Source organism: Chiloscyllium plagiosum, chromosome 29, assembly GCF_004010195.1.
Source record: "Chiloscyllium plagiosum isolate BGI_BamShark_2017 chromosome 29, ASM401019v2, whole genome shotgun sequence".
NCBI classification, from domain to species: Eukaryota; Metazoa; Chordata; class Chondrichthyes; order Orectolobiformes; family Hemiscylliidae; genus Chiloscyllium; species Chiloscyllium plagiosum.
The window spans coordinates 20645743-20659977 of NC_057738.1; the positions used below are offsets into that span (position 1 = coordinate 20645743).

The 14235-nt window shown below is 39.3% G+C and overlaps 1 protein-coding gene across 1 annotated transcript in view; it reads right to left on the minus strand.

Annotated features, from left to right (window-relative positions):
* ropn1l (rhophilin associated tail protein 1-like) overlaps nucleotides 1-14235 on the minus strand; it is a 58366-nt gene that overhangs the window by 16444 nt on the left and 27687 nt on the right. Inside the window, exons 4-5 of the mRNA XM_043719240.1 lie at nucleotides 11657-11818; nucleotides 9058-9233 (exon numbers count right to left, since the gene is read on the minus strand). Of these exons, the coding sequence (XP_043575175.1) occupies nucleotides 9058-9233; nucleotides 11657-11818 (338 nt within the window). The remainder of the gene's footprint in view (nucleotides 1-9057; nucleotides 9234-11656; nucleotides 11819-14235) is intronic.

The following is a 14235-nucleotide window of genomic DNA, read 5'->3' on the forward strand; positions in this document are numbered from 1 at the left end:
CTTCAGAGTCCCCAGCACCACAGATATCAGTCTTCAGCCAATCAATTCATTCCACATAATATCAAGGACTGGTTGGATTTACTGGATACTGCAAACCCTCTGGGACCTGACACCATTCTGGCAATAGTACTGAAGATTTGTACTCCAGAACTTGCTGTACCCCTAGCCAAACTGTTCCAGTACAGCTACAATACTGGCATTTATCTGACATACCAGGTATGTCCTGTACACAATAGGATAAATTCAACATGATCAATTGTTGTCCCAACAGTCTATTCTACATTATCAGTGAAGTGATGGAAGGCGCTATTGACAGTATTTTCAAAAACATTTTGCTCAGCAATAATCTGCTCATTGACACTCAGTTTAGATTCTGCCACAGCCACTCAGCTCCTAATTTCATGATAGCCTTGATTCCATCATGGATAAAACAGCTGAATTCCAGAGCTGAGGTGAAATTGACTGCCATTGATATCAAAGCCACATTTGACTGGGAGCCAGGCAAAAATTTACTCAATGGGAATCCGGGGAAAACTCCCTGATTGGTTACAGTCATACCTGGCATAAAGAAAGATGGTTGTGGTTGCTGGAGGACAGTCATCTCAACTCCAGGAAATCTCTGCAGAAGTTCCTCAGGGTACTGTCCTAGCCTCAACCATCTTCAGTTGCTTCAGCAATGACATTCCCTCCATCATAAGGTCCCAAGTGGGAAGGTTGACTCATGATTTCACATTTAGCACCATTTACAACTCGTCAGATACTGAAGCAGCCCAGGTCCAAATGCAGTAAGACTTGGACAATTCAGGTTTGGGCTGACCAATGGCAGGAGGTCCTGAGATTATGAAAGACCTGGACAGCACATCATGCACAGTGCACTTGCACATCATGCAGGCCTAAAAATATATCAATGAAACAATGGATTAAGGAGATGATCACCACCTAACGTATTCCTAAAACTTGAGATACAAAATAATATATTTACACAACTAGAAAAGTCAGACTGAAATTCAAGCTGAACTCTACAGAAATGTTTAGTTTTCTCTCATTAGTCAATGCCAGACAAAAACTAAAATTCCTATGCTTTGTCAACTTTATATGAGCACTTTATACTACACTGACCACTTTTAAAGCTCAAGCAACACTACCAATTAGTGAATAATTTGGAGCAACTTGTAATGACATTGTTACTGGATCAAGGCATAGAATCCCAACAAGTGCCAACAACTATATTCCTATTCTCTGGACTAAACTTGAAAGCATTTCAAAAAGTTAACAGACTGCATGTCACCTGCATCTTCATGCCTTAGAGGTTTCTGGTTTTAGTTTCACTTCCAACGTTCAAAAAGCATAACATTGTGGTGGATCTCTGCAAAATCTCCATGAATTCTGAGCCACAGCTGCTAAAGGAATAAGTAACATTTTTGATCAACAAGAATAGCTTAGATTTCCCATGAACCCAGAATTAACTGCACTGGATTTACGTTCATGAAATAGAGATTTTAATTCTGAACATACAATCACTCTTTGCTGATCTATCTCAGCAAAAGTATGCAATTATTAGGTCGCATTTCACCCATGTTACCATGTCTGTTCTCTCTAGATATGAAATTAAATGGGAGCATTCAGCTTTCAAATGGAGGACTGGATTAACAGATCAATGGGGGGATTGTGCATTACAGTCAAGAGATGTAAACCAGCAATTTAGGGAGGATCCAATTACAGACTCTCAGCCTCCTGTTACTGACTCATGAAGACTCATGAACATTGCTCTATCAATATGATTTACTGATCGAGTGTGTTAGCTGGCTTATCAGGTAAAGGTATGGTCAATATAGTCCCACACTCTTGCTATAGAGATGATGAGTTTAAAATGAGAGTCACCATGCCTCAGACAAGGGGCAAGATTGAGAAGGTAGGTCTTTCATGGTAACCCCAGTCAGTGTGGGAACTGAACCCACATTATTGACATTACTTCGCATTGCAAACCACCTCTTCAGCCAACTGAGCTAACCAATGAGTCATACAATGAGTTAGAAGATAAAAATCAAATTATTCAATTCTTGATATTACCCTGAAAGAACTGCATTTACAATAGAGGGATGTGACAGTGAGGAAGGGTTTATGCCCAAAATGTCGATTCTCTTGTTCCTCAGATGCTGCCTGACCTGCTGTACTTTTCCAGCACTACATTCTCAACAATAGAGGAGTGTGACAGTGGAAAGTGGCCACCAGTGGCATTCCAACTTCTGTCATCGAGCTACATTTCACAGACAATGCCTGTGAGTACAGACACTCTCAGGTCAAGCTACAAACTATCATTGAGGCATATGAGGACCTCAGATTAAACATCAGGAAAACAAGTTTATGACCAGCCAAATCCTAACAAACAACACTGCTCCCTGCCCCCACAGCTACCAAGATCCACAGTAAGCCCCTGGAGAACACGGATCATTTCCCATATCTCAGGAGTCTCCTCTCAATAAGAGCAGACATTGTCAATGAAATCCAGCATTGATTCCAATGTGCCAGTGCAGCCTTTGGATACCTGAGGAACAGAGTGTCTTAAATCCGAGATCTCAAACCCAGCATCACACAGGTGGCCTACAGAGCAGACGTGGACCCCACCCTCCTGTATCCACCAGAAACATGGAGCAAATACAACAGACACCTCAAATCCCTGGAGGGTAATCACCAACACTGCCTTTGCAAAATCCTGCAAATCCCTTGGCAGGACAGGTTTATCAGTATGAGCATCCTCTCCCCTGTCGATATTCACAGTATTGTGACCAGCTGCAATGAACAGGCCACATCATCTGCGCGCCCGACATAAGACTCCCTAAACAAGTGCTCCATTCTGAGCTCCACAATGGTAAGCAATCACTAGAAGGGCAGAGGAAATGCTACACCCTGAAAGTCTCCCTAAACAAATACAACATTTTCAACTGACATGTGGGAATTGCTTGCTCTAAACGCACCAACTGGAGAAGAAGCAGCCGCAAAGGTGCTAACCACATCGAGCATCATGAGTGGAATGCGTGAAAGCTGAGCGCAAGCAGCAGGAAAGAGCGTTTAGAGTCCAGAACAGTCCACCCATCTCCCCCCTCAAACACCACCTGCTGCACCTGGGGCAGAGCCTGCCACTCCAGGATTGGACTAGTTAGCCACTGCTGAATGCATCCCACTGGTGTGGAAGCAAGTCATTCCCAACTCTGAGAGACTGGGTTATGGAAAAAATTTAACAGATTAATTGGGTGCCTCAGTGATCCAGTTGGCTCCGCCAAATTCTTTATTCTACTTAGATCACAGTCCATTCACCCATCACCCCAGTGCTTGCTGAGCTACAATGGCCCCGGACAAACAACACCTTCACCTTAGAAATCTCATCCATGTTTTTCATATTGCTCCATAGTGTGTCGCTGGCCCACTCACCCCTCTCCCGATCCCTTTAAGTCTCCTCCAGCCTACAGCTCTTTGAAACATCTGCATTCATTTAGTTCTAGCACCTCAAGCATCCGCGATGTTAGTCAAGCCACTGTTACTGCCCATGCTTTCAGTTACCCAGGCCCTAAGCTGCTGAAATCCTTCCCCAAACTCTATCTCTCTTTCCTCTAAGACGCTCTTTAAAGTCAGTTTGATTAATGTTTTGACCACAATCCCTAATATCACTTCATGTGGATGAATGCCAAGTTTTGCAGTATAATCATAGAATCCCTACAGTGTGGAAGTAGGCCATTTGTTCCATTGAGTCCATACCAACCCTTCAAAGAACATCCAAACATATACTTGCGTGAAGTGCCTCAGGAGGCTTTGCCATATTAAAAATGCTTTATTTTCTAAAGTAAATCAAGAAAATTTAAAAACCTAAAAGCAACTTTCTGCAATGTTGATGAGGAGGAGGAGAGTAGCAAATTAACATTTTTTGATCAGTTATAACAAAGTTATCTGTAATTATTATTTTTCCTATGCACAAGACATGTTTGTGACTTCAAACATCTGGAATTTTGTTTTGGTTGTGTAATGTTATTATTAAGGTAGGTAGATAAGCAGTAGGGATTAACAAACAGCCTAAAAACAGCAGCAAAACTCAGCTCAATCCAAATTCAGCTAAGCTTATCAAATCCAAATCTAGTCTGACCCAGTAAAAGCACTATTCTGGTCAGCAGCAATGTGAAAACTTGGTTTACTGCCAATGTATGTACATCACACCATCACCAGGAGACAGTGGGCAGGGCAACAACACATCCCAATACTATTTCTTTCTTTCACAACAATGTAAAAATTCTAAATGTACTTTTATTTGTTGCAAATCACTATCAGTGATTTGTAAAGCCTTATTGATTCTAGTTCAGCACTATCAAAATTGTATATGTTTTATACTCAGTTTTTCTGATTTGTTGATTGTACTTGTTAACTACAAGACAACGTCATGCTCTACCATCTAACAGATTAATCAAAACAATAATTTCTCATATTACAAGCTATTTTTAAAAATGTATACTAGGCTTTCATAACAAGTTATTCCTAATTCTGTCAATCCCTTGGTCTTTAAAATCCATGGTCTATTGAAAAAATCTTTGGCCTGATTCTAGACTACTCTCAATGGGTGCTCCAGCACATTGTAATACAGTGTTATCTTGAGGCCTCCTTTTAAGATCTTTTTTTTATTTTTGAGGGCTACTTCTTGGTTTTCAGGGACTTTTTTTTATTCTAACAAATGTCTTTATATCATAAGGTAACATCATTGTCTGTATCTGTGTTGAATTTTATTTTAGGGGTTCCTTTTTTAGATAGATAAGATTTCAAGAAATCCAAAGACTATATGAAATCTATATGAAATTCTATAAACTAACTTTGTAAGTAACATGAGTCAACCACATTGCTATGGGTCTGGAGTTACGTGTAAGCCCAACCAGGTAAGGAAGACCAATTTATTTCCTTACAGGACATTGGTGAACCAGATAATTTTTCAATGATATTTGACAGTGGTTACATGGCTGCCATTAGTCTAGCTTTTAATTCCAGATGTTTAAAAAGAATGAATTCAAATTTCACCATTTCTCATAGAAATATAGAATCTATACAGTGTGGAAAGAGGCCATTCAGCTCAGAGAGTCTACACCGACCCTCCGAAGAGCATCCCACCCAGACCCAGCCCCCATCCTATCCCTGTAACCTCATATTTCCCATAGCTAATCCATCTAACCTGCACCTCCCTGCACAATAGGGGGCAATTTAGCATGGCCAGTCCACCTAACCTGCACATCTTTTGTGGGATTCATAACGACATTCTGACAGCATTAGCCTGGAGTTCTGGATTACTAGTCCAGTGATTTTACCATGACACCATCACCTCACCTGTCTGGTAGCTCTTGGACCTGTGGGGTCCTTGATTTTCTGGGACAAGTCTCATTGTTGGCTTGACAAATGCCTGAATGGCAAAAAGGATGTTACAGGATCTCACCGGTTCTCTGGGCAGCAGCCAAAACCTCCATCACTTCCAAAAGATTCTGCCTTGTGCTCAGATTCCCATCCTCCTGCTGAGTTTAGATTAGATTAGATTAGATTAGATTAGATTAGTTTAAAGTCTCCCTAACTGCTCTGGAAACTGAAACAATTTGGATTACTGCATAGCAGCAGGGAGGATGAGTACTTCCTGGATCAGATCAAGGGCAGAGTTGGAACAACAAAGTACTTTCTAAGAGTTGCTGAGCTGGAGCAGACAACAGAGTTATGGAAGGGCGGGGCCATAAAGGGAGTTGAAAACCAGGAAGAAAACATTAAAGACAAGGCATTGGTTGAATGACAATCCAAGCAGGTCAACAGAGGTGATAGGGGAAAGGAACTTGCTATTTGTCAAGGCACAGGCAGCAGAGTTTGGATGATCTTGTGTTTGCAAGAATATGAGAACCCAGCCAATGGTGGAAATGTAGAACTTGCTAACACAAGGAGTAGCTGAGACAAATAGCAAATGTTACATTATTTGTAAAGAAATAGGATCTAATTGTAATCCAAATATACATCCTGGCTGTTACATTTACTACTGCCTTGCAGTCAGGTGCCAAGCAACAATATATCAGTCCATAGACCATATGCAAGTAAGAGATGCAATCAATTCATGCCGCATGTTATTATTTATGAGAACCAGAAAACATAACAGTATAGTTATATTTAAGGGCTAGATAAATACATGAGGAAGAACTAACTAAAAGGATTAGCAGTTGGTTTTGTAACAAGTAGGCTAGTAGAGGTTCTATCATGACAATGGTTTATAACCCTAGTGTGTATTATGGTATATCAAAATTTTAAGTACCACATTATTTCTTTTAGACATACAAGCCAAAAGATGGCTTAGGATTTAAAGTAGGTGGTTATCTAAAAAACTTTTTGTATTACACTAAAGGAATCATAGAATGTTAAGTGTGTCAAGATAATTTCAGACAGCAACATTTCAAAGAGAGATGCTATTCAAAAATTGACCAGTGATCTCCTGTGGGTTGTATCCTAGGTTGTGAATATGATCTGAGTTGACAGAAAGGTAATTCTGGGTGAAAGACATGCGTATGTTTTATCCCTCCTGGAATTTATAGGAAAGGATTTAAAACCAATTGCAAACTCTGATCTCTGTGTATTCATGTGCTAGAGAGCTGACATGCTACTGCGCCAGAATGTGAGTCAAGTCCCATCCGCAGGGATGAGTCACAGATAAGGACTCACGTGCTGCCTCCACATGTACAGGTAAAAGGACACAAGGTCACTTTTTGACTGCTGAAGAAGGGCTTATGCCCAAACGTCGATTCCCCTGCTCCTTGGATGCTGCCTGACCTGCTGCGCTTTTCCAGCACCACATTTTTCAGCTCTGAAAACAAGGCCACTTTTGAATGAACTGCAGCAAGATTTTCCAAACAGCCACCCAACTGTCAATGTCAGTGCTATGAAAATCATCCACATTAATAACCTCAATGTTTCACACTCCATTTGTCATGGGCAAGCCAAAGACAGATTCAGATTGTTTTTAAAGTTTTAGTTTCTTGACTTGCTTCTAATTTCTAATGTGCATGTATGTGTCACATTTTATTATTGTTTCTCACAGCTTATTAGTTAATAACCGTAGCATTATCCAGCTCCTTTCAGTTCCAAGGAAGAGTCAAACTTGGATTCAAAACATTAACTCTATTTCTGTTTCCACTGATGCTGCAGACTTGCAGAATTTCTTTAGTACCTTCTGTTTTTATTTCAGATCTCCAGCATCTGCAGTATTTTGCTTTTAGCTAATAAATTCTCTCCACTTTACCTCAAGAAAATCTAGTTAAATTAGCTCCTTTTAAAATATAAAAGTACTTGGACTGGGAATAGGAATCCATGGGAGGATGGATCATTTTAAAATTAATCTTGTTGAGGGTGGGTTTCAGCAAAGTCATACAGCCTGTTTATCCTTCCGCTCCCAGGAATGTAACTTTTTGGGGTGACGGGGGGCATTATCCAATCCAACATCATCAGAAATTGAGGATAGGTGTTCAGGGATGTGTCATAAAATTCAAGTTTCGTATCAACACTGGCAAAGGTAATGTAAAATCTGTTATGTAGTCAAACGATTATAGTTTGTAGGTTGCCGGTAAAGATCATTTACACTAAAAAAGTAAAAGGTATAAAATCCAAAAATCCAGCAATTGCTCCCAAAGCTCTAAAACAAAATATTTTAAAAACATTTTTAAAAGTTCCTTTTTCACTCTTTCATCCATTCATGTAACATCATCTTCATTTATCCACTTACAATATTATGCTGCACATTCCACACTAGTATAGACTGCCCTCTATTGTTCAACACTGATTATTCATTCCTCCGGGATATAGGCTCCTTTTCTTTCTTAACCAAGCTGATGTCGTATTTATGAGTGATAAAGTCAACCAGATGCAAGGGGTAACTGCATTGAAATCAGGAGTAGGCATCCTGGCTGATTTTCTGTCCACTATTAAAGGACAATGGTCAAATATAGCATCTTTGTGGCCATGGCAACTCAGGTTTCATGATCATTTTCATTTTTATGACTCAAAGGGTCACTGCATAAATATGCAGGGACATTGAATGAATGCACTAATTAATGATTTATTGTCATGTGCATTTTACAATGAAATACAATAAAATATAGGGAAAAGATTTCATTTGTCACTATAACCCTGTACCATTTCAATAGTTTAAGAATAATAGAAAATGAAAAGATGTAGCTGAACGAATTTTGAGCCAGCTCAGAACCACCACTGCCTCATCAGACCCAACTAGGCCTGGCTCACTCTCGCTCTCACCCTGCTGAAGATGCTGAAAAAGGATTTTAAAGAGAAAAAAAAAGAAAAAGTAGCCATCTTATTCTGTTTTTAATATCAAATTTCCAGCATCTATTTTCATTATAGACCATGTAAAGAAATCCAAACTCTTCTAAAGGTATTTAAATATCAAAAGGGTAAGAATAAGAGGAGATGAGGAACCAAAGGGAGCTCTAGGCATAAAGGCAGAGGTTCAGGTACTAAATGAAAACTTTGCAATTTTCTTTACCAAGGAAGATGATGCTGCCTAGACATAGTGAAAGAGGTTACAGTTCAGATGCTAGATGGACTAAAATGCTATGGAGGAGGTTTGAGAAAGACTGGCTTACTTCAAGTTGATAAATCACCAGGAGCAGGTGAGAAAAATGTGAAGATGCTGACAGAGGTAAGGGAGGAATTTGCAGAGGCACTGGCTATAAATGTCCTATCTTCTTTAGATATAGAGGTGTGTAAGAGGACTGGAGCACTGAAATTATTTCACCTTCTGCACTATAACTATTCTACTACCTAGAATTCCTTATGAAGAATTAAAGCAAACATAGAAAGGCAAGTGATGATAAGATTCTGCTGATATTCATATCATTAGTAACTCTTAATGTAATATTGTCTTTTGGTTGTTATTCTGTATTCAATTTTAAGTTTAGTATTCAACAAGTGTCATTCTGCACTTTTTTTTAATCCATTCAATTGAAGTTAGAAGTCCCCAGAATGTCACAGCTGACTTGTATGTATACTCACACATCTTCCTGTAAAGCTTGAAGGGTTGCATGAATTTCAGACTCTGTAATTTCCTCATCCATCGTTGCTAAGTAGATGTACAAATACTTGAAGGTTTCAAAATCGATGTGGGCAGCACCTCCAGTTGGGTCAGACGTTAGGATTTCACAGGCATATTTCAAGGCACTGAATAGAGTCTTAAAAAGAATTTTATATATACGTCTGTAAAATGTGATCATATGGTTCTGTTGACGTTTACAGCATAAGTATTTCCCAATATAGTACAATATAAACAGTGCCTTTGGAATTGAGAGCTCTGCAGCTGAGAAAAGATGAGTAGAATTTCCCTGAATAAGCGAATATCCTTTAGATTAGATTACTTACAGAGTGGAAACAGGCCCTTTGGCCCAACAAGTCCACACCGACCTTCCGAAGAGCAACGCACCCAGACCCATTCCCCTACATCTAACACTACAGGCAATTTAGCATGGCCAATTCACCTAACTTGCACGTTTTTGGACTGTGGGAGGAAACCCATGCAGACACAGGGAGAATGTGCAAACTCCACACAGACAGTTGCCTGAGGCAGGAATTGAACCCTGGTCTCTGGCGCGGTGAGGCAGCAGTGTGCCACCGTGCCGCTTAGCCATGATAAACAAGGCTGATATGAATGGTGGTAACTATAATAGGAAACCTCATTACAGTATGCAATTAATAGTGTGCTACAATAAGATTTACTGACTGTGCAAGAGTGGCACAAGCAAATCCCCAGTCAATCCTAACTTCAACAATGTTTTCCCAAGTCCCACTTGCTCCTACCTTGGGAAAAAGGATTCCAAAAATCTGTACATTGGATTACTAATAGGACAAATAGGTAGAAGAAAATCATTTCAATGATGGTATGAGACAGCTATGAGTGGTGGCCTCATTCATGTCTCAGTTTTGGCACTCACTTCCTGATGTGCACATCATTTAGATAAGGTATGGGCAAGATTTTAGAGTGAGAACCCTAATGTTAGCATCAAATGGAGGTCGCTATCTCATAATACTGGAAAGCAGTCATCAGAATTCACAAATAGCATTGGCCCTCCAGAATTTTTACCAGCCTGTCAATTACGGTAAGAAAGAAAAAGAGGACACCTCCTCCTTACCCTCTAAGCAACTTTAAAACTAAAATAAATGCCACAGCCAGCAAGACTACGATCTTGCAGGAGAAGCTACTCCACAGACTGGCTAATGAGCACAGCTGAAGCTGGGTAGAAACAATGTGGTCTGCAGTCAACAGGCCACCTCTCCTTGACGCCTCACAAGCCTACATCTCTTTCAACAATTGGCCTTAACTGGCCATGTGTTCACTTCGATTGGTTAGCCACTGCTTGAAGGTAGGAATCACTGTGAAAATAGTTCAGGATCAAAATGGTCCACTGTTACTACAAGTATAATATTTTGGTTCTTTTGACAGGCAGTTGAATAGTTCTTAGTTGACAGATGAGTGTGCTGTTTATTTTACCTTACTTAACAGAATTTGATATTATTGATTAATCAGTGCTTTAGTTTTGCCCAATGGGTATATCGCTGGGGAATTTGAAATGTCTAAGCAAACAAGGGGTAAATTCAAAACATTTAATTAGGCTTGTACAAATAAACTGGATAAGTATTAATCACCTAGACACCCTTTCCAAAATTATAAGTCCTGGTGCTCCAATCCAATAAATTTTAAAATGTCATGTTTATCAACAAACTCCTTTGTAGCTTTGCTCATTCTGTAACCTTCTCCTGCCTTTTATCCACTTCCTTCAGTTCAAAAAAGTCTTGGTTCAAAAAGGGAATAGATTTGTATTGACATCATTTGATTACCATGGATTTAAATATTTTAATCCGTAGAGTGCTAACCCCTCAGGTGGTCAACTGGGTTGCCTATTCAGAAAATCCTAGGAAAATAGAGAGAGCCACAAAGATACTGGAAATACATTATTTTAAGCTCTAAGTTCTTTTATGCCATTTTAGGACCTTACAACCATCTTCCCATTGGGATGGGAGCCACAAACATGCTCTTTTGCTCTGTTTATTTGTTGATATAGTCTGAGTGGCAGGACATATCTTGATATTTTTGTGCCCCCATTAAGAGCTCCAATCTAAATTGAAGCCTCTGTTGACTGAGAGGATGACCAAAACATCTGCCTTGGTCTTTGGACTGCATTTTAAGGCCTGTCCTAAAATTCTCTTCTTCTTGATGGTTGTCAAGGACCTTATTTTAACCCAGTTATTGGAGTTAACCTATTATACAGTCTAGAAATTAGTATTCACTGACATGAAGTTGGCAATCTCTACAAAGTAACCCTTGTGGTAACTTTTATATTAAATGACATAATAGGCTTTTTATGAATACCATATTTATCACTTCAGTTCATGCCATGTACAGTAGCACTGCACTAGTTTGTTTATTAGTACAACCTAATAACAGCGAAAGTGAGAAATTCAACAAATAATGCAAATATAATGCTCTATTAATGTGTCATGAATATTTCATTGTCTATTTGGCTCATAACTTCACTGTTTTTGGCATTTTAAGGTCTGTGTTAGTTTTACAGATATAAACAGTTTACAAAATTATACATACCCCACCCAAATCGCTGCAAGCAAGTGCCAAGAATTTCATCCATTCAATCTCATTCTGTAAATTGCCCAGTTGCAGAATGTTTTGTAGTTGTTGGAATGGCAATCCTAGGTCTTTCCATTTTTCCATTATCTCAAGCTCGTCAACAATCATCTTTGAAGAGAGCTAAAGCACATAGGTACATGCTTTTAGATGTTGATTTTCAGTACAGTAATATTTAAAGACCTTCACAAATATAAAGCAAACATCAGTTCATATCCGATAACAATCTAATGCAGCTAATACAAATGCATACAGACATATATAAAAAGAGAAGGAACATTCCTTCAATTTACCGAATTGTCATTCATCAAGATATAGGTTCTGAGCAGAAGGCCCTTAAAGCCCATTTAATCTTAAACCATTTTAGCATTTAGTTTTTTTCTTTTATTCAATGTTCTGTCCCAATCACTCTTCGTTGCACTCTTCAATACCCTACTTTTAAATGACTACCTAACAATGGGGCAGCACAGTGGCTCAGTGGTTAGCACTGCTGCCTCACAGCACCAAGATCCCAGGTGACTGTGTGGAGTTTGTATATTCTCCCTGTGTCTGCATGGGTTTCTTCTGTGCTCCGATTTCCTCCCACAGTCCAAAAATGTAAAGGTCAGGTGAAGAGGCCATGCTAAATTGCCCATTGTGTTAGGTGCATTAGTCAGAGGGAAATGGGTCTGAGTGGGTTACTCTTCGGAGGGTCGGTGTGGACTGGTTGGGCCGAAGGGCCTGTTTCCACACTGTAGGGAATCTAATGGTTCCAAATTTAGAAGTGAAATATTGGTGATAAATATAGAGATCACCTATTTCAATGCCAGAAAACATTGCTGACATTCATTTTCACACTCAGGCCTCCCAAACTGTCAGTTATTCTGCTGAGGTTTTCTCCCATCTGTGATCAACACAAGACCCGCAGTCTCATTTGCTACATCTCTTGTGATCCCAGCTTATGGCATGACTAGTCAAGTTGGATCCCAGAATGAAATGAGACTTGATAGATTACATAGTTAATTTTTATTTGGTTAGCTAATGTGGTGGTTAGTCACAAACATACTCACACAAGACTGCAATTATTATTTGACAACAGAAGAAATGTTTATTACAAAAATAGAAAAGAAACAAAATAATTAATATTGATATATGACAGAAAGATCTGAACACAAACAGCAAAATAAAGTCTCAATATGTCCTTCAAAGCTTTCTCTAACAGAACCTGAAGTCCAGAGAAATTATACTCTTATTACAACTCTAAGTTTCTACTTGATCTACTCCTTTTAGTTTCTTTCTCTTTGATTTCAGAGAAAATTTTATGATGTTTTCCTAGCTTGTTGGCATAAACATTTCACTATTTCAAGGGCCAAAACATTCTGATTTCTAACTTGGAGTCTTCTAATCAAGTTCCCCAGCATCGAAACTCCACAAGACATCTCCTATGGCAACTGATTCTCCTCAACAGATCGATGCTCTTGTTTCTCCTGCGCTGAAGCCAAAAACAGAACTAGTCGATTTCTCTGCCTGTCACAGACCTACCAATGTAAACATTTTATCCATTAACAATACAGGGATTCTCCTAAGCACTTGACTGCGGTGATAAATTTAGCAAAATCATTCCCTTTGCCCTCATCCTTTTTATTTAAATTTTCAAAAATTGTATCCGATAACTGAACTAACAAACCATCTCCTTTTTCACAGACTACTCCCCTTCCTGGCCAATTCTGTGGGCCTGAGATTTTGTTACAACACGACCAGGAAACAATCCAGAGTGCTTCTCCTGCAATATCTCAGTTTCTTCCACCACTGCTGGGTGTTCTACCAACTTCATTGAGGAGAAAGTGAGGATTGCAGATGCTGGAGATCACAGTCAAGAGTGTGGTGCTAGAAAAGCACAGCAGTTCAGGCAGCATCTGAGGAGAAGGAGAATCGATGTTTTGGGCATAAGCCCTTCCAGAGGAATTCCTAATGAAGGGCTGATGCCCAAAACATCAATTCTCCTGCTTCTCGGATGCTGCCTGACCTGCTGTGCTTTTCCAGCACCACATTCTCGACAACTTCAGTGAGGCCAATATTTTTGGATCAGCCAGGTTATTCTCCAAGATAAAATCACTTCCTTCCATGGGGGTTTGTTCCATGATTCCAACTACAAGCCCTCCATTTACTAAATCATTCTTTAATGCAACACTGTGCAATTGGACTAGTTTGATATTCCACTTAGTAATATTTTCTCCTTCATAAACCTCCTATAAGACAAATGGTATCATCAGTCAGTATCAGAGACTTGCTTCATTATCTTTCAGCAATTTAATTGGTTTATCCCCTTGGTCTGAACAATGAGGAAATACGTCTCCCTTTGAATTAATATATTCAGAACCTGATTCTCATTATCAACATGTCTATCTAAGTCTTATCTAAGTCAAATTCTTTTTTCACTTCTATCTGAATTGTCACTAATTCTAGCTGTGACATCTCAATTTCAGATTTCTCTCTTTTTAATTCTAAATTCTAGCTAATTACTTTAAGCATCTCATTCTTGTGAGATCCTGCTTTTCATT